Raw genomic sequence first — 22,232 nt, forward strand, 5'->3', positions numbered from 1 at the left:
CGTTCTGGTATGAGCCAACTACATAAGCACGGCTAGGGAGTATCATCGCACTCAAGGACAAACATAGATAAGGGCTCTCAGCTGAGAGGTACAGCGAGGTACAGTGCTTGGACCTGCCAGAAGACCACACTTTTCTTGGGCCATTATCTCCGTAACCGTTCAACTTTGGACATAGGTGTTTTGGGTTATATCGGCATACTTTAACATAAGGAACACCCTCCCGAAGTTTGGCACATTCCTCCTGGGACACCCTGTATATATATATATATGTATATATATTGACATGTGTTGGGTGTTGGTAATGCGACAAATAACTTCACGCCGTTTTGGATCTAGCAAATTTATTCCACTCGCTCTTACAGTTACACAATTTACAGTTTCACAACTACTGCCATCTGCAGTATCACAATTACTTCTGCTGCTGTAGTCACTTCCATTCACTCGATACAACTCGACTCATAACTGCTGGACTTCAATTCACTCTGGTGGATGCTAGACTGCAACTGACTGGTTACTCTCTCTCATTGACGAATACTCCTTGTTATGTAGCTTCCGCACTGACAACACAGAAAACCGTTACGAGATAGCTACCACTGTTGCATAACATAGTGTGTACAGGTGTTGCTGGGGAACGCTGCCGAGAGCTGTTTATTGCTGTGTAGTAACTGCCGTGTCCCTTGTTACGTCACCGCAGGGGAGGGGTTTACCGAGCATTGCGTAATAATGGAACGAGTAGGGGTATGTGACGTCACTCGCGAGATTGCAGAGTTCACGTGACCCCTACTTTCTGTTGCGCCATCCATGTCACAATATATATATATATATAAAATACCAATAATATAATTGCAGAACCATAATAATCTAAAAAAAGGTGGGGGGCATCACTGCAAGGACCTCTAAGGACTCCAGATAACATCCCAATATTCAGTTTTGAGAAGAAGCATAACACAAACCATACTGGTTAAAGATCTTAGGCATTAAACATTAAAAAGATCTGAAACCAAATAATTGTAAATAATTTGTATATAAAATCTTCAAAATATATATTACAAAACTTGTAATAGCAGTTTCTGAACATGTTAATCTTATGCCTTCTGAAGACAGTCAGCTGACCAATAAATATCTACAAATTGAATCACCCTGGACGGTGTTAACAACTATAATTCTATAATTTATTTTACTAGTGAGACAGGCCACAATGAATAGAGTTAAAAGTACGTGTTATATTTTGATACTGCCCTAGTATGGGAATGTGATACTATATTATGTACTTGTACTTACATGTACTGTTCATGGTCAGTGGATGAAGACTGAGAATATTTACTTTGTGTTGAATTTCTTATGCTTTAATTTCTGGGTGTGCGATGCTACCTGGTGCAAAATCATAACATAAAGATAGCTAACAGATCCTTTGGAAATTTCAAACAATAAAATTTGATTCATGAGGAAATTAAGAGTATATTAAATTTGGGTAACATTTCGTTCCCTTCAGTTCAGTCTATATTCAAACACATAAAACTACAGCTTTTCCTGTAGTTTTGTGTGGGTGTGAAACTTGGTCTCTGACCAAGGTATCAAGATGTTTGAAAACAATATGCTGAGGAGAATATCAGGACTAAAGAGAGATGACATTACTCTTCACCAAATATAATTAGAGTCATCAACTCAAGGATGTGATGGGCAGGGCAGGGTGGAAAGGACTGCATATGGGCTTTTGTAGCAAAATCTGAAGGAAAGGGACCAACATCCTAGATATAAATGGCAGCACAGTGAAATGGATCTTAGGGAAACAGAATGGAAGGTTGGGGGGGGNNNTGGATTATATTCATCTCACTCAGGACGGAGACCAGTGGTGGGCTTTCGTGAACACAGTAATGAACATCTTGATTCCATAAAATGCTGGGAATTTCTTGAGTGGCCGAGCAGTTGTTGGCTTTTCAAGGACTCAGCTCCAAGGAATAAGTTAGTGCTGCTATCTGGTATACACCTTATACAGAGTTTCAAATACTGGATTATGAATGTGTTATGTGTCATTCACGTGTAAGTTATTTCTGCTGGTCTAATAATGTGGTATTTCCCTGACTTTAAATGTTTTCCCTTTCTTTCTATCTTTAAGACATCCAAGGTGTTTGTTATGGTTCCCTATACATGTCCTCTGTTTAACATATGATTTGAATAGCCACAGTTACTATTGTTGTTTTGCACTGATACTGAGCCTCAGACCTACATACAATGAGGTACACCAGTTTCTTAAACCTACACATGATAACGCTTGGATTTTAACTTGTAATTTCAATTTTTAATCATAGATTTTAATTTCCATTTTAATTAGTTCTTGATCCAACAAGAGAACAGTGCAGTAAAGCAATTTACAACATTATACAGACATTTAAAAAGTCTGTATCATGCTGTGTTTAGTTAACTACAACATTCATAAATATTAAATTTGCTATAATAATTGTCAGCCAGCTTCAAAGATGACTACTGATTTTATTGCAAACTATTTTGGCTTTGGCTTGACTGGTTATTATCATGTGGCAAACCAACTAGAAACTTTATTACTGAATAGTCATATTATCTTTTTTAGCTACTGTATTGAAATATGGATCCAATTTTCAATAGGTTTACACTGCACTGAAATAAATAGTATGATAAAAAGCCAACTGATTGACAATATAACATAAAACACACGTATATTTTCAGCAATATGTCTACATATAGGCATCATACGTATAATGCAGTAGCGTAGTGGTTAAGGTACTATGCTACAAGCTGGAAGGTCGCAGGTTCAAGTCCCGATGAGGTGATTGGACTTTTTCAATTGACCTAATCCTTCCGGCCGCACTAGGCCCTGGGGTTTACTCAGCCTCTAACAGAAATGAGTACCAGGAATTAATTAAATAATTTTCCTGGGGAGTAAAGCGCGGCTGGCACGTAAGGCTGACAACCTTACCGCCATCTTTGAGCCGATTGTCTAGATAATGTTGGACCCTTAAGGTCTCACAACCCTATGGGCCTTCACAGCCTGTTACAGGGATAGCTTTACTTTTACACCTATTGAAAACTGGATCTATATTTCAACAAGATGGCTAAAAAACATAAAATGACAATTCAATAACAAAGTTTTTAGCTAATGCACCACCTGATGATGACCTGTGATGTCAGAACAGGTAGTTCTTTTCAATAAAACACTCATCGCTAAAGCTGCAGTATTGAAGCTTAGTGGAAAATAATACATATACATCTGAATATTAAAGAAAAGTTGTAAAATTAGACTAAAATATAATAATAAATTAAATTTGAAGTTCTGGAATATGGGACACATGATTAAAACTTACCTCCTCTTGTCAAGTGACTGGTCTGATATCATGTTGTTAGCACTTGCCTTTCTGTTCAAATTTGTGGCAGTATTTTCACCGAAGTTTTTGGCCTGAACACTTTCCACTAGCGTCATTATATCATCAGAAGCCACATGAAACAATACATGAAAGCAATAAATATTTAAACTATGCAATGAAGTCAAAATAAAAATGTTATCATTTTTTCCTGAATGGAGCATATTTCATGTTTTACATCTTAATAAAACCTTGGTCCAAACTCAAATGTTCAGACGAATTCTGAATGTGTGAAAATAAAGTATATATCTAATGGCCAGGGCGCTAAAAAGAATGGAGATTTACACTTCTGTACTCTGCATCTAACAGAAATGGGACAAGGGAATTAAGGATGAGATCAGCAAGACATGTAGCATGCACAAAGAGCAAAAAAAAAAAAACATACACATGATAAAATTACCTGATGATGGATACTTTGGTTTATCATAACATTTGTATTTGTTAAGTCCATGCACTGAATCTTCATCAACCACCTCCCCCTCCTCCAAAGACTCATCTGTGTCCTGCATCTCCTGCCTTCCGTCCATAGCATCTTCAATTTGTATATATGAGGTAGCTAACTCCTTTCCCGTATCCTTTGCTGCTGAATGCATTCCAAGTAATAAAGTTGTATCATCTGAGAGCCTTCTTGAGCATGTTTCTATGGGTCTCCCTTCCTGTGTTGACCTCTTGTTAGCTGAAGGTCGATGCTGTTTGAAATGTGTCAGCATTCTGCTATAAGAATCAGATATTCCATGTGATGATGTTGGTGCAGGATGGATAGACTCTCTGGAAGAAGAATGAACAAAAGTTCTTTTTGAATGAAGATGCCTATTATGATAATTCGCGTATCTCCTGCCCCTTTGTCCAAATGGAAGTTTCTCTCTGCTTCTAAAATTGAAATTCCAGTCTCCTTTATTGCTGTGGGATGTGAACCTTGCAGACTCCCTCTCATTTCCCAAATATTCATTATACAGCTTGTTCAATGGTGAAAATGTGGACATTCTAGAGGCAGATAATACTGGAGATAATGATGATGGTGACCTACGATCCAAAGACTGGGCTCTTTTTCTATCAACAGAAGACAATGCCCATCTTCTGTGGCCTGGAGAGGAAGATCTCGTGTGAACACGTGAGGTATTCATTCTATAATGCGAAACATCTGCACTCCTTCCGAAGCTTGCGGATCGCGATCTTGTGTGGTGTTCCCTTGTGTAGAGACCAGCACCCCTACCTTTATGGAATGATTCTTTGTCCATAACTTTGCTAACTTTAACATAATCCAAATCTCTGTCTTCCTTATACGTACTGGAAGGGATCTTTCTCTTGACATCAAACTGACCGCTTTCATAAGATTCGGACTCAATGCTGCACTCTCTAGGTGAGGCACTAAACAATTCCTGGAATTCTGAGACTGTACACTTGTAAGTTTCCACCACTCCATCTGAATCCTCACCTAGTTCAAAAGTGAGTGAAAATTTGCAGATATCTTCAAATACAAGACTATTTCCTTTAGGCCCTTCATCAGTATACACTATTTCAACATATGTCTCGTTATCAGAAACCTGGTGCTGCTCATACTTAACTGCTGTAGCAAGTGATGTCATGCCCTCCACACTGGGCACTTCACATTGCACCAGTGCAGCAGTCCGGCATTCCACTGAATCACTCTCTTCAGTGGTACAAGTTTCACATGATTTGGTTCCCTTCTTTATTTTATTTGAATCAGACACTTTCTTTTCCTCTGATAAAACTTCATTTTCAGGTACTCCTTTTATTCCAGAATTTATCCTCAAACTTTCGTCCAATTTCTTCTCTTGCAATTCAATTTCCATAGTGCTTTTGATTGGTGAATTATGTTTCTCTGCAGCAATTAGAAGTTTGTGCAAAATTTCATGTTCTTTACCTCTGCAGGCTTTTCTTGTCTCTGTTAGGTCCTTTAGAGGACTTACATCATCGCCTAGCAAAGCTCTTATTTTCTTATTGGTATTTTCTTGTCTTTCAGATAGATTCACTTCTTTTTTCAATGTTTTACAGTCATTTGTACGAACAGATTCAAAAGGTACCCCCGCTTCTTTGCATTTATTGGTATCTGATTGTTCTTCACATGTCGGCTCCTGCCCCTCATTCCCAAGTGCATTAACTGCTTGCAACAACTTGGGACCTGATTCAATGGCACGGTACCCAGCAGGAGTCCGTTCCAAATCCCTGCACACATCATGGACAGATCTGGGTGGAGTTCTCAGTGTCGAAACATCAGCTGTGGTCTCTTCTCCCCCATGCAATTTTGCCACTTGAGATTCCACTTGAGATAAGTTTATGGCTTCAGACTGTGTCTCATCATCTGAACTCAGATGCAAAGCTGGAAAATCCTCAGAGTTGCTATCTTCACAGCTCACAGACTCACAGGCTGGAGTCTGTGTCATGGGATGGGCCTGGACTGCTGTCTTCTCTTTTGTTAGTCTTTCTGCAATGGCTTCCACAGAGAGATTTGAATTTTTCTTTGTTTGCATAGTTTCATCATCATTTGTCCTATTCATGGGAATAATATGGGCAGTCCTTGCCAAGTTGTCTTCCCTCCCTCTCAGCTGCTTTCTTGCACCAACACTGTGTCCATCGTATGTGGGATTATTATTCTCTATGGATGTTGATGGCCCCAGGGCATCAGGAACACTTTTCACAGTGAATACTGTCCCACCATCTTGTTCTACAGATTCTTCAACCCTGCTGTTAGGCATGCTGGCGGGAACATCTATCCCCTTCAGTTCTGAAATCATGCAATGATTCTTTTCATCAAGTTTGTTGTTCAATGTTGTATTCTTTGCAGAAAGAGAGGTATGTGACTTTGTCCCTGCTGCATCATCATTCCCATAGGACACAGACAATCTTCTTAAGTCATTTGTGGGCTGATCATGTTCAGATAAAATCTCATCTCCAGGAATCCTTGAATGACAGGATAATGCTTCACAATTCACATCATTAGATGATACAGTCTTGGTCTCAGCTTCACTCTGCCCAAAATCATTGCTTGACTCAAAATCGGAATCATCACTTGGTGAATAACAACCAAAAAGCTTCATCCGAGCAGCCTCAAGGTGCTTCTGGATAATTTCATCCTTAGTTTTTTCATCAGGTTCCTTATACATGTTCACCTGGGCTTCTGACAGCTCATTCTCCCAGTTACTACTGCTTTCATTTGCTCTTGAAATAGGCCTTGCTTTCCCCTTTGTTGTGATCAAAGACACAGCATGTGTTCCTAATGGCCCATCATTGTAGTCACTGCTTTCGTTTGCTGTCCTTGCTTTCCTGTTTGTTGACTTTACAGCTAAAGCATGTGTTTCTGATGGTTTATCCTCAAAGTCACTACTCTTGTTAGTAGTCAGTGAAACAGGCCCTGCTTTCCAACTTTCCGAGGTGTACATTACTGACAGCCCGTCTTTCAAGTCACTGTCTCTATTACCAGAGCTAAAATCAGACCCTGCTTTTTTATTTATTGCAATGTTTGTTTCCTCTAACTTTGAATAACTGTCACGATCTGTTACACCTCTTTTCTGTGTCAACTCTTTCCTTTGTTCTTGATTCTGTGGTGATGCTGCCCTCTTAGGTGAACCAATTAATGAATCTACTTGTCCTTCATCTGCTTTGCCTGACACAAGCTCCTTTCCAACATGTACTGTGACAGGAAAATCAGACACAGAATCTGATAATAATGGGGTTGCTTCCTCAGGAGTTTTATCTGTAACAGATAATGGTCGGCACTGCCCTTTATCAGCACACTCTGAAGCATTCTCCTTATTAATCTCATTATATGCACAAGAAGTCTCTGCAACAATCCTGTTTTCTAGTTTCCTGCATTCTTCTATCAAAAACTCTTCCAATGGCTTGGCCGAGCTGCAGGAGTCCAGTTTGCCAGATGGCTTGTAATATGAGGAACATGAGGAATAGTCTGTTGATCTTGTTGCATAAGATGGTGTTCCTTGACTTGAACATGACTCAGGTGTCACTGCAATGTTAGGAGTTGGGGGGAAACTTGGGGTTTGTATTAAAGAAAAATCTATACAAGAATTTCCATTTGCCGGTTTTGTAATTGGAGTATCATCTGGACATGGGCTCATCATGCGGGGTGTCAAAGGTATGTGCATGAACTCAGTTCGAGAACATGTTGAGGCAGGGTCATCAGTCTTTCTGGGAGTATCAAAAATAGGAACTGCAGCTGATCTTGCTTGTAGATCTGATTTATTCACTATATCGCATTCTTGTTCTTGCGTCCTTGACGTTTTTGATGGTGGGTTGTTCAGCACCTTTGCAATGGATGGTTCTTTACCGGGAATGGATTTGTAATCCTGAGATGTTTGCAAATCTTTATTCTGGGACTCTACAGGATAAAATCCTGATGTTGAGGAAACAGGCTCCTCGCTTTGCAAGATAGGTACATCATGATCATCAGTTGCAGAAAATGTACTACCTGTCACTTCACAACCTATCTCAGATGCATGAGCAACAGGATCTGTATCAGCATTACCAGTATCGTCACAATGTATCACACACATTTCAGTATCAACACATTTTGATGACTGGTAAGTATGCAAACCATGCTGCACTATTTTCTTCTCTACAATCTTCAGCTCTGCTGGTGACTGGGTAACTGTGGAACTAACGGCCATGGTAAGAACAGATACAACTGACGGACTGGAACTTAAACTTTCTACACTAAACGAATCTGAAGATTTGGAAAAGTCATCTTTATTACTAGCTGCAATTTCCAGTGCAAAATTCTCTTTTCTTTGCACCCTTACTGCCTGATCCTCTCCACCTGATTCCTTGACTGCTTTAGCTTGGTCACTGGCAACTTGGCTGTATGGCAGCTTGCCATTTTCTTTTTCGTTCAATGTGTCTACTGAAACACATTTCTTGGATTGATTATTCACTGACAGTTTCCCATTTAACTCTACATATGTGTGAGCATTCTCACTTGTGTGTTCAACAGATTTTTTTGGAAGATCAGATTTCCCTTTAACTAGAATAGCGCCTTCAATACTTAAGTCCCTATTTTGATTTTCAGTCTCAGTGTCAAGATCTGCCTTATCAAAGCTGTGAAGTGATTTGTTAACTGGAATAACTACACTTGAAGGTATTTTTTCAAATTCATGCTTCGTACTTTCTTGATTTAAATTTGTACCTCCACTGTCCATGTTTGCATCTTTATTCAAATGTTTTCTTAACGTCACGGCTTTTTCTTCTGTCTTCTGTGAGGACTTTCTCATTTTTTTGGTTCTTGTTTTATTCTGCTTAGTAGTTTTCTTAGCAGAACCATTGTCATTCGTTGGCAGCTCAACTCCTTCATAATCAGTATTCAAACATGCTCGAAGATCAGAATCCCATGACTTTTTTGGATCTGGCAGGCTCTTGTTGCTCGGGCAACTTCCTACTTCAGGATTTGGGGCCACTTTATGTCCAGTCTCCCTGTTTTTCCAGGGACTTGTTCTTTGTGTAATTAAAGACTGCTTATCAGAGAGATTCTTCTCATCTTCAGTTTCTGTCACAGACAAATTTGACCCAAATGCATCACCTAATCTTGCCTCTCTTCTCACAGTAATGTCATCACATATAATTTGGCCAACTCCAGCTGCATTATCCCAGCCTCCACTAAGTTGAGGCATTGGACTTCGTGTTGCTATCGGTGGTAAGTTACCATGACAATTGTCAGAACATGATTTTGAGAAAGATGAGACTGTAGTTAGCAAAGGTGCACCACTTACAGTAGTTTTTCCTGACTCAATCACAGGAAACTTAAAAAGAGATGACCTTGCTTTATTTACAACATTGTTTGTTGTCTTGTGCAAAGTTTTAGTTAACTTATTGATTGTCTTAGGAGAAGGTTCTTTAGGCTGCAGCTCTTTAGGAATGGTTCTGGCCTTAGTTGGTGTTGTGAAGTCCAACATTCGTACATGCCTCTGCCTACGAGGTGTGCTAAGACTCATCCGTTTAGAGTTTGTATCTATTCTACCTTGAACAATGGTTCTTTGTGGGGTCTCGCGAAGCTTCTGGGTCACTTTGATTTCACTGCACTTTCTGTTATTGGTTTCTTCAGTGATGCCAGTACTTTGAGTTGATGGTGAACATCCACTATTGGCAAGATTCTTGCTAAGATTAACAAGTGTCATAAGCCGAGGGCTTGGTGGATATTTATCAACATTCTGCAATATGAATTCACTTTTAGATTTTATAACTTTACTTTCATCTGCTTCTGCCTTACTTTTACTGTATATTCCCGTGTCCAGTTCATTCCCCTTTGATTTTGAGTTCAAAGAACTCTCATATGCTTCTTTCAGATTAAGTGCTCCTAGCAAATTTTCCCATCCTGCATCCTGATGTGCATTTACACTGTCAACTGGGACTATTCTTGCTTGTGGTGATTCCAGAATTATACTGGCAAGACCGAGAGCATAACCTGTTGAATTCTGTTGCACTGTATTTGAGCATATCAACTTGGCCTCATCTCTACTGTCACCAGCATATGATGTAATATCCTTTGCAGTACTTGGCTTACTGACTTTCGAAAGAGTCTGGTCTCTATCACTATTCCTCACCACTTTCTTTTTGCCAGTTGAATAACTGCGCTTATTTCTCCATGATGTGGTGGGTTTGGTCTGCTTTGATGTCCCAGGTTTGGGATCTGGAAGAAACCAAATACAGAGAATTTTTATAGCAGTCCTATAAAATTCAACAAACTGACAGCATTACTAGAAACAATTATTTTTCAAACTCAGTAAACACATAAAAAATTATCATTAATTAATGCTCAGAAAAACAAAGAACTCTGAAGTTCCAGACTGCCTTGCCAAACAAGAAAAATGGGAGTGTTTTCATCATTCATTACATGGACTACAGAGCAGTTCATGCAAAGTGACAGGTTTCAAAAAAAGGTGTCACTGTAGCCAGTCTCGCCACAATGTCACAGATCCAGAGGCTCACTGCATATTGCTGTTGAGTGTGTCAAGATCTCTGGCAAGAGAAGCATTTCAATGGATTTTGAATGTACAATCAAATGAAAGTAATTTCAATTAACCTATACGGAGTTAGGACAGGTAGGAGCTACAATGTCAAAACACAATGTTAAGAGGGAAGGATTTGTCATCCCTTGTCCTGATCAACCTACAATCTTTACATACTACTCTGTCCAAAAAGTATCCGACCTTGGGCCGGGAAAAAAAAAGTTCTGTATCTGGGTGATTACAATACCTAATCGCCTTCAAAGTAGGCCCCTTGTGACTCCACACACTTAGCTCAGCAGTGCTTCCATCGCTGGAAGCAATTCTGGAAGGCTTCATTTGGAATGGCATGCAGCTGCGCCGTTGCATTCCGTATGATGTCCTCATGGCTGTCAAAACAGCAGCCTTTTAGTGGTGTCTTCAATCTTGGGAACAGCCAGAAATCACAAGAAGCCATGTCAGGAGAGTAGGGAGCCTGGCGAACCTGCGGAATGCCGTGCTTGGCCAGGAAACCCTGGATCAGGTGCGATGAATGAGCTGGGGTGTTGTCATGATGCAGCTGCCAGTTGCGTGTGTCCCACAGCTCTGGTCTCTTGTACCGAACTGCATCATGAAGATGGCAGAGGACTTTTTGGCAGTGCTCCTTATTGATAGTCTGGCCTAATGGTGCGTACTCATGAAGCACAACACCCCGGTAATTGAAAAAAACAGTCAGTATCACCTTCACATTGCTCCGAACCTGTCGTGCTCTTTTGGGCCTCAGGGATGTTGGATGCTTCCATTGTGATGCCTGGACCTATGGTTTCCGGGTCATATCCGTACACCCACGACTCGTCACCAGTGATTACAGTCTTCAGGAACTCAGGATCCCTGTTGGCGCACTCCAGCATGTCCTGCATGACCTCAAGGAGGAGTTGTTGCTGCTCCAGCGAAAGTAGCTTGGGCACAAATTTTGCCGCCACTCTTCTCATGCCCAAATCCTCAGTTAAATTGTGTTTGCGGAACCTCTCCTGATCCCAACCTCATCAGCAACTTCATGGATGGCCAAACAACGGTCCTCCATGATCAGGGTCTGCACTTTTTCAATGACATCAGCATTTCAACTCGTTGACGGTCTCCCGGAACGCTGCTCACTGTCCACCGACATACGGCCATGTTTAAAGTGGTTGAACCACTCTTTAATTTGAGTGAGCCCCACTGCATCATCGCCGAAAGCCTGCTGAATTTTGTGAACTTTTTTCTGCTTGGGTATTCCCAAGTTTCTGACTAAACTTGACACAGTATCGCTGCTCCAAGTGTTCTGTCATCTTGAACGAAATGAGAATGCGACGAACATGTGTTACACCACTTCGCTATCTGGCAGCCAGACGCATCCGACAGTGTTGCGAGTCAGCAAAAAATCACGCATGCGCATGAAAGTCCCCTCTACCACTACGCTCAGTTTCCTCACCCCTTTGGCCATTACTTAGAGCGGAAAAAGATAAAGTGTGATACTTTTTGGACATATGGTAGATCCACAAGAGCATACCAGATCTTGTTGTCAGCCATATTAACCAAAAGGTCAATGCTAACAACTCAGCTCCATATCTATCAAAGAAGAGTGTAGCATTTATCGTCCAGCTGCATATACTTGTACCTCAGATCATGAAGTTCCATGTAAGAATATAAACAATATTGCTTTCTGTTTTGCCCTCCCCTCCTTATAACCAAGTACCTATATGTTTATATTTCCCAGCAATTTCATACAATCACAGTCTATTCTAGAAGAGACATTCTGTCACATGAACATTTTTATAATGCTCTGAATGAGTTATTTATCCATTCTGCAATAACATGTTCCACTTACTGCCATAGAAGAAAGAGAAAATGAAGACAGTAACAGTGTATAAGATGGATCTCAGCATGCAGGATGGTATTTTCCAGTGGGAGAATGTGTTGAATTATGTAAGGCAAAGAGAACAATTTGCTGGTAATTGTAACCTCAAAATTGAGTAGAAAATGTAACTGAAGCATCAAATGTGTTCAAGATGTTTTTCACACAAGAATTAATGCAAGTAATCATATGTGAACAAGAACCAGGATAGCGTAGTAGGTATAGTGACAGACTACAGGTTTGATGACTGAGTGGTCTAAGTTTGAGTCCCTGAAGGGTCAAGAATTTTCTCTTCTCCATGTTGTCTAGACTGAGTCCAACCAATCTCCTACCTGAGGAGTATCGGAAGCTCTTTCACTGGGGGTAAAGGGGCCGGAGCGTGAAGCTGACCACTCACCTCCAGCTAGTACCAAGGTCAAGAAAATGTGGATCTGTACATCCACTCCCCCATACACCTTCATGACATAGTCCTTAATTAGTGAAGCACAGTGACAACTTTACCTTTTAATAACACGTGAACAAATCTCTATACACAATGATGCATACAGTCCAGGACCATCAATTCAATTTTGATCTGTAACAAGCAACCGAATATGTACCTGTCTTTGAAGATGGAGTGCATGTCATCTTGGCACCTTCTGCTCCCAGAGGCACTACCCAAAAGCTTGCAATCATGTTTTCATAAAGATCCCATGCCTTCGTCTCTCATATTAATGGAAAGAGTCAATTTGCAAAGTTATGCATTTCACAAATCCATACCTCAGAAGTATAAGAACTGCTGCCCTCTTTCTTCTGAAAATGATTAACTGTCATTTCTGTGTTCCTGAATGCACTTGCGGGTGATGTGGGAACGGCCTGCATTAAGTCATATGTTGCAGCAACGATGCACTTTCGGCACAATAATTGCAATTATCGCTAGGAAACATTCACTGTTATGCAATGACTAATAAAGCTGTACCCATGGACGGAAATCAATACAACACATTCTACTGAATGAAATCCATGAATCAAATCCAAACAAAGTGTGTTCTATGTTATAAACAGTGCAAACAGAACAGGAGAAGGTAGACAGCGTTTTGATTGCCTGATTGTGAGGCTGGTCTATGTGTAACAGAGTAATTCAAGACATGCCAAAAAAGCTCAACTACTAAGGTATAATCTATTATATTTTTAGACTATACAGTATGTGGTTAATAATTTTTTCAGTCTTACTGAAATCCATAAAATGTCAGAGAAGTTATGGCTTGATAAGTAAAACCTAACTTTATAAATATAAATTTTAAGGAAATCCTCTCACAGCATAGTACTGGCCTCTACTCCACAGGATTTCTAACCCTAACAGCCAGCAATACTATTCAGAGCTTTTTGTACGTAAAGTGCTTCACTTTGTCTTTTCAGTACATTTAAGCTGACCGTCGTATCACTGTCATTCATACATCATAGTAATAACTGTTTTGTACATAAGTTTGTAACAGTGAAAATGTCCTCCCTTCACAACTCCATCAGACTATTGCCAATGGTCAAAAAAGGCAACAAAACCTTCCAATCTTTAATGTCAACGAACATTAACCATGACTCAACCTCAAGAAATACATCAAAGTTACTCTTTTGGACATCACTGACAATTATAAACCTAAAAGAAAGTCCTACATTGTTGGAAGGCTGCAACCTTCCACTCTTGCTATGGGAATAGCTGCTTATAGTCTCCAATCTATACTGTGAAAACATGTATAGGTTTACACAGTTCTTTGGAGCTTGTGGTTGATTACATCACAGCTCCCATCAGTGGTAACCTATCAGAATGACACATCCAGGCCTAGTTATATGACCATTAGGGCGGCTAGTGGATTAACGTGGGTGTACAGACTATGGTATGAGCTCTACACTTAAGACTTGCACAGGGCAGTAAGAACAGTCCACTTAACATTCATTAAAGAGTTACTTGTAGAGACTCACAATGGAAATTGTTCCAAAGGCATAGGAAAGCACCATGAGAAAAGAAAGAGGCATATGAGGAACAAGTTTTATGAGTGTGCTCAAACTTAATTTTTAAGGAACAAACCTAGAGGAAGAAAACCTACTGTGATGAACACTAACAAATCTTGTAAACCCAACTAAATGAACGATCTGGTGAATATGAGGATAATGTGGCTAAATCAGATGGAAGTTATGATCAAAGAAATGGTACAGAGAGCACAGGAAAATGGAGGGAAAGAACTGTGAGAAAGAAAATTTGAGAGCCTCACTTCATATATGCCCATCAGGACATTGTCTGACTTACCTTGACAGACTTTAGAATCTCGAGGAGCAATGGGCAAATAGTGGGTTCCACCCAATCCTGACTGAAGATAATTCTTTCTCACTGAAACAGGGAGGTAATTCACATAAGATTCTCTCTCATCTCAAGGACACCCTTGACTTCATAAGGTGCTCCTGTATTCACAAACTAGCATCTAGTGATACCCTGTGGCAGTACACTCTTCAAATCTGATGGAAACGATTTACAGTAAAACTTCATTAATCCAATATCAGATGATCCAAAATTCTGTCAAATTCAAAGGAACTGCCATTCACACCCTATAAAATATACCCTTATGTGTTTCTTAATGCAGATAATTTTAAATTTGGCCAATCATAATTTAAAGTAGTGACCAAGTCCCATTAGCACTAAAAATTTGAATAAACTGAACTATGAACACCCAATAAGCAGTCTGTACTTTTTTGGATACTTTGTGCATCACTACAACTTTCCCAAATGTGCTGAAGTGTACAACCTTCAGTGGTAATATCTAAGAGAAAAACAATCTTTCCATAGTCACGGACACATGTATCATAATGTTCTGTTTCAGAAGACACACATTTGGAAACTTGTTATTTAGGTGCTGAATGACTGGATAAATTTAAAAAGTTTGGAAGGTCCTTGAAATTTATTCTGCATTCTGTCATCAGAAAAATTCATATATCTTATTATTACCACTAGCCCTTCTAGCGGTAAATTCTGAGGGGAAAAAATATAATAGCAGCTGGTTCTTTGAGTAGGATGACCTAAGTGTAGGCTTTTGTATAATACCCATCAAAATAAAGGGAGACAAAACCATGTACATTTCATCCACTGTTAATATTTTAACTTCATAATCCTAGAGTGAAATGTGAAAAGCTAACACTTTTTTTTTTAATTTCTTGCTGAGAGTATCTGTTAGTTTCACCTATAATTAGTTGCACAGGAGATACATCAAATATGTTCTGAAATGCACTCACTACAACCAGTTCAACAGTGCCAGACAAGGGACCATATACATCAAAAATGTTTCCTGTGAAGCAAGAAATAAGCCTATATTTTGCCACACAAACTTGAGACCCCTACCAATCCTATGTTCTAAATTCTCTTCTTCCTGTTCATTACTACCATTCCCACTCTACCACTAATCACATTTCTTGAGTCCCCAATTGTGTACGATCATTGCCAATAACACTATCATCAGCCAAATTAAATATTCGCCAATATTTTCAATGTCTAGAACTTCATTCAAGACTTGTATATGTTCAAGCTCACTGAGCACATGACTTGTTGACAGGCTGGCCATGATCATCATAAGGTCATGTAGTTACATTTAAACTGACCTCTTCAGTTGCAGGAAATACAAGGTTATTTACACATGAACACAGAAGCCACAACAACCCAGTACAAACCTCATTAAACTCGAGTTATTCATTCCTTATTTACTGGCCAGCGAAATTAAGCTTACGGTCAAATATACAGTGCAAATTAAACTGCATGTTCAACTGTACTGACAGGTTAATGTACAGACATCAAATACGTCATTTTTATTCAGAAAAATTTAAGTACAGTAGAACTTGGTTATAACGTCATCAAAGGGACCTAAAAATAGTGTCGTTATAAACGAATGTCGTTGTAACCGAAATGGGCACTTCCACAGTAGCCTTATGTTAGTCACGTAAAAATCTACCAAAACCGAGTTAAAATGTTGCATTTTTTAGTGAAATACATAGTTAAGTACAGACTAACGTAACATTAACATGGAATTGCCCAAATGTGTAATATCAAAACATATTACAGCGCTTTTCACTGACAATACACACTGCACTAATACTGTATATTAAAGGTAGGCCTACTCACCAAATTACAGTAGATTACATCAATTGTTGTGCCTTACTGTACCTAGATATGAGTACAGTAATCAGTTATCTTCATCTGTTTCCTGTTACTTGCCCAATACACACTTTCTAAATTACGTTCAATGTCCATATCAGAGAAATTCGGGAATGAAAATGACGTTACATACGAGGTTGATGCATTTGTGCATGTCGTACTAAGCAAGGTATAAAAACAGTTGCTTTATGAGGAATTAGTTCGTACCATTGAATATTTGACGCAATAGACAAGGTGTCGCAGAAACCGATGTTGCTATAACCAAGTTTTACTGTATATGTAATACCAACATTTCTCTGAAAACCTTTATAATATATAATGTGCTTTTTACCGAATTCTTTGATGAGCAAAACAGTTTGATATAAGCATAGCAACACACTTACCAGAGTCCTTATGTGGTAAGCTGATCACATGCGGAAACAAGCCATCATTTCCACACATGATGACAGTTGACATGGGCACTACATCCTGCTGCTTTGTTATGGAGTTCACAGTCTGTGTGTCAAGAATGGCAAATGTACCAACAGCCTGACTTGCACTACTTGTGACAAAACTCTGTGGTGCTGCTTGCTCAGATGGTGGGTAGGGAGGTCTCTCACTAAGTGTGGCTGCACCTTGAAAAATATCATTAGTGCCAGGTACTGCGATGGCCATTACCTGGCTAGTACCAGCATTGTAAATTGATGGCTCTGATATTGCAACCACTGCACCAGACAGCTGGGTTTCACGTGGTGGAGGGGTTGATATGTTGCTACTGGTTTCAGTGTTAACTGAAAATGAGGCACTATTGTCTAGGAATGTCAGATTACCGTCAAACAGAATAACTTCTTCACTATGCACACCATCATTTGCTACTTCAGCAGGATCTGAACTTCTTACACTCATATTTTTTTCACCAGAACCTGAAATCTGATTTGTTTCCTTTTGCAAAGAACCAACTGTGGCTGAACTACCTTTCATCAACGGACTTGAGTGACTTAGCTTTTCCTGACACCTATCAATGGGTGAAGCAGTATTAACTGCCTGTGTGTCCACTGAACCATTCTTCTGAGACTGATGATTATGGGTTACTTCAGATATCTTCTGTGATGAGATCTTGGCATCCACTATGCATTGGACAGCAGCAGCATTCTGGTCTTCAAGTGAGGGACCTTCCTTCTTCTTCGCTTTTCCTGATGATGAGGTGGAACTTGCTGCAAGTTAAATGAAACCACAGTGAAATTACTGAAGTTTCGTTCAAGTGGCAACAATTTTGCAGAAACAGTAGTTTACAATACAGAAATTACTTGGGACTGTGCAACTAGCTTTTATGTACAGTTACTGTATCTACTGGGTACATACAAACAATGGATGCCGTTGTCCAGATAAAGAGAGTACACACTGGCTTGTGTGAAGTGTGCTGTTATGGGGAAAAATTGGTGTGTAATGAAAACTGACATGACTGATGATTTTCAACTTAGAATGATGTTCCTTCTGGCTGTCACTACAGTGATATTAGTGATTTGAAAAGTGGAAAATGGTAGCTAAGAATGTGAATAAGATAACAGACAAGTTATTGAAACAAAAATATGAAAGCTTTAAAAAAAAAAGAATTTTTTATTGGTGATTTTAAAACCTTGTTCAGCAACTGGGGAAAATTTTTAATTACTCAGTAACACAGTATATGACATGACAGAAGGCTACATTAATGTGAGACAAAAACTGGCAAATTAGCAGCACAGTCCATTGGATTGATGACTAGGATAAAAAGAATAGTTCAATTATATTTGGAGATGAAGTTCTTGATGATAATTGAATCACCACAATGGGAATGGTAAAAAATACGATCAAAGAACATTTGGGAGTATAAGTGGCTTGAAATGATCTTGACAGGGAACAGAGAATTCTAAACACATGAGAGTAAGTAAGTACATTTTTAGTGAAGCTGACAACTTTTTGGAACATATAAAAATTTGACATAACACCCTACAGGAAAAAAAAAAAAAGGACTGCACAAGATATAATACAAAAATATAGAGGACCTAAAATAAAATTAATTTATGTGATACAAACAGAAAGGGTCTCCATGTATACTTAAAAGATGGTAAGCTAATAGTTAATGAAAAACTATGTACTTTGGAGTATTTAACAGAGAATATAAAAACTGGACTGTGTGAGGTGAGGTTATTTCACAAGTAGTAATGTAAGTGGCTGATTGGGTCAATGCACAAGCTATAGAACCAATAATTGCAGAGGTACAGACAGCAGAAACAGGAGAGGTGTCCAAGGCTACCAAGGAAGCGGCACAAGCAATGTCTGAGCATGGTGTAGGCCAAGTAATATGCAAGATGAAAGGACTGCTAATCTCAGTGATTCATGAACTGAGGTGGATGTTACAGAACAAAATGAAAGAAGTATCAAGTTCTCCAGCTGGTAACACAACTGAAATTCAAGGTCATCATGACATTATCATGACAATTACTCGCATATACTGGCTTGACATGAAGTATTACTTAGCACGGTATTGCAATGCTCTGCCAACTGTGGCAAAAGAAGTACTGAGCAAAGTTTAATCGTGGTTTCAGATGACAAGCCTCAATACTTTTCCAACTTATTCTGCTGTTATTGCTGTTGTCACCATTTCTGTCACTGACTCCATCATTACTACTATTAGTACTGGTAATGGCTTAATTAAGGGCTTTTGTATTTATGAATAGAAAAATATTAAGGACATAATACCTCTACCTGAGGTAGCATCAGAAGCTGCATCAGATTTATGTAGTGTTGCACTTCGCAGCCTTTGTTTCAGAGGTACATCATTATTCAACTTGCCAGGACTGTCTTCTTCCAGTCTCTGTTCTTGGACGTGCTGTTCATCTTTGGAACAGCCTGTCACTGTTGCTGATGATAATGATGTTGATTTCTTGTTAGGATTACTGGTGTTACAGTGACTGCCAATATTAACATTCTTTGCTTGTTTTGTTGCAACTGGAAGGTCTGGAACAGCATCATCATCTTCACTTTGCAACTCCACTGGGCTTGGTGTCAACTCTTCATCTAAGGGGCCTACAATATGATGCAACATATAACGACAAAATCATCATGTGCAATTTGTGGAAATTTTTCCACAAGCCGGTAGGGGCACTCATCTAGAAATAGTTGTACATAAAACAAAGTGTTACGGTATCAAACCAAAATTCTCAACAGATGCATAGTGTAACAATAAACTAAAGTACAATTTAAAAATGTGTCAAATGTTATAAAGCTGTGTTCTGTTTGCCACCTCTGTGGTCTAGTGGTCAGAATTCCTGTCTACAGATTCAGAGGTCCTGGGTTCGATTCCTGGCGCTAACAGATTTTCTGTGAAGTAGTGGGTCTGGAATTGCATCCACTCAGCCTCATGAGGATAACTGAGGAGCTACTTGAATGGAAAAGTAGCTGCTCCAGTCTAGAAAACCGAGATTATGGCCATGGGAATCCATTGCGCTGACCACGCGACACCCTCTACCCACAAAAGTTGGCACTAACTTCGCCGACAAGTAGCAGTCGATCGGTCAGTAGAGTTTGCTTGCAAACTAACGGCCTCGGAGTTTGTTTTTGTTTGTTGTGTTGTTGTCCCAGAAGACAGCATTCTTCACAGCCAATGCTATGAGATTTTCAAAACCAGCAACTGCCTTATCTACATTATATGTTTGTAAAAATTAAGTTCCATGCTATAAAGTATGACCGTCCAAATTCAAATTACTGAATGGCCACAATGTATCTTAGATACCTGCAAGTAAGCCACATTATAACAAACATATTTCTTTCCAACTTATGATACAAATATTTGCCCTGCAATAATCAAGTCTATAAAGCACACGTAATGAGGTCATCAAACAATGCTGTCATATTGGCAGCATTTAAAAGTCAGCCATTGAAGGTTTGCTACACTGTATCAATATTGCATTCAATTGTGAAGTCATTCTAATTCCATACTTTTCTAAATTACATACACTGCGTTCAATGAAGGAGGAAACTTCACAACACTGCTGACTGGGCCCAACATACTTCAGATTACTGCTGTAACTGCCGATAGCAGAATGAGTCATTATCGCTGATAAACGCACATGGTTGGGTGGTGTGATCTAGTCACTACAGTTAAGTTGCATTAATGGTCAGTCTGTGTTAGAGATTTTGATAGGCGGTTGATATTTATACTGAAATGAAGTTCACTATTGAACAGCGAGTGTTGATTGTCAAAATTTTTCCAAGGAAAAAATCTTACAGAAAATGTATCCATAAGTTTCATTGTAAATATCCTGACTCGCCAGTTCAGTTCCCACTAAGTCACGTGAATCCAAGAGTGTGAAAAAGTGGCGGGCCACAGGTTCAGTGTGTGACATAAAGAAAAAATCGAAGAGCACTGTGCTGACTGAAGAAAAAGTTTTGGATATTGTGGCATGGCTACAGATCAGTCCTCGAAAATCATTAAGATGCTTAGCACAGAAAACAGGTGTTTCACTAGGATCTGCTTTCACAGGCATAAAATTAATCAAATTTCGCCCATATAAAATAACAGCTGTGCATGAGCTGAAACAACCAGATTATGCAGCAAGAATTCGTTTTTGCAACTGGCTGCTGCAAAATGTACATGATGGAATCGTGGATCCACAGCTTCTGTTCATGACTGATGAGGAGTGGTTTCACGTTAGTGGTCATGTCAGTGCACAAAACGTAAGAATATGGAGCGATGAAAATCCTCACGCCATTACATAGTGAAAAAGTGGGGGTGTGGTGTGCTATAAGTCTGTGGTGAATCACTGACCCCTTATTTTTCCACGAAACCGTGAACTCTGACTGCTATGTTAATGACATACTGAACCCGTTCTTCAAACAGCTGACTGCTGCTGCAATTTGCGATTTTTATCTTTTGGGAAACCTAAAAGGAAAAGTCTACAAGAATAATCCTTGCACCACTGAAGGTCTGCAGAATGAAATAACGCGCAATTAGTTTAATTACCGTGGACCAACCTCAGGAAGTGTCGCATAATTTATTTATGTGATGCAAGGCATGTTTGCAAGCAGAAGGGGGTCACTTTCAGCACCTGTTATAAAGCAAGGTAAATTTGTGTTATCTTTTACAGTATTCTTATAATGTGTGTATGTACAGAAACTGACGCAAGGGAATATTCACAGAGAAACGATCCATCCACTCTACGCTAGTGTGTGTGTGCACATTTATCAGCACTGATGAATTTCACTATTGGCAGTTACAGCAGAAATATGTGAGAAATATTGTAACCAACTCACGGTGCTCCCCTGGTTTCCTCGATGATTGAATACCCTGTAACATCAACTAAAAAATCTCATGAAATATTTACTAAATATTTTTTTTAGATTCTTTGATATGATTCACCATACTGCTTAAAGAGGAGAACAGCATTTTTTGGGGAATGGAAGAACACTTTTGTTTCCAAAAACAAAATGCAAGGAAAAACATACATGAACCTGGATGATATAGGAAATAAAGAAAACTGCAAAGTTAAAATAAGAAACTATGCAGTTTTGGACAGGAAATTCTATGGAAAGCATAAACACAGAAGTAAGAAATGGATTTGGGAGAGAGGATTATTGGTTATAACCAGGGCCCGGATTTTGATGACCTGAAAATATTTAAAAAATGACCTATAAAATGATTGAAAAAATCCAGAAAAATTACCTAAAATATGACCCAAAAACGTAATATGTAGGGCATGGATTCTGATGACCTGAAAATATTAAAAAAAATGACCTATAAAATGACCAAAAAAATCCAGAAAAATGACCTAAAGAAGAAAAGAAAGAACACTTCACTTCCATGT

The 22,232-nt window shown here is 39.2% G+C and overlaps 1 protein-coding gene across 4 annotated transcripts in view; it reads right to left on the minus strand.

The window, feature by feature from the left end:
- LOC111868708 overlaps positions 1-22,232 on the minus strand; it is a 43,109-nt gene that overhangs the window by 7,141 nt on the left and 13,736 nt on the right. For 2 of the 4 annotated variants that reach the window (XM_023859640.2, XM_023859627.2), the window contains exons 8-12: positions 19,129-19,455; positions 16,794-17,603; positions 14,521-14,601; positions 3,796-10,050; positions 3,339-3,444 (exon numbers count right to left, since the gene is read on the minus strand). In XM_023859640.2, the coding sequence (XP_023715408.1) occupies positions 3,339-3,444; positions 3,796-10,050; positions 14,521-14,601; positions 16,794-17,603; positions 19,129-19,455 (7,579 nt within the window). The remainder of the gene's footprint in view (positions 1-3,338; positions 3,445-3,795; positions 10,051-14,520; positions 14,602-16,793; positions 17,604-19,128; positions 19,456-22,232) is intronic. The other 2 variants (XM_023859649.2, XM_023859632.2) reach the window with 2 other exon arrangements.

This window comes from Cryptotermes secundus, unplaced genomic scaffold (genome assembly GCF_002891405.2).
Source record: "Cryptotermes secundus unplaced genomic scaffold, Csec_1.0 scaffold280, whole genome shotgun sequence".
NCBI classification, from domain to species: domain Eukaryota; kingdom Metazoa; phylum Arthropoda; class Insecta; order Blattodea; family Kalotermitidae; genus Cryptotermes; species Cryptotermes secundus.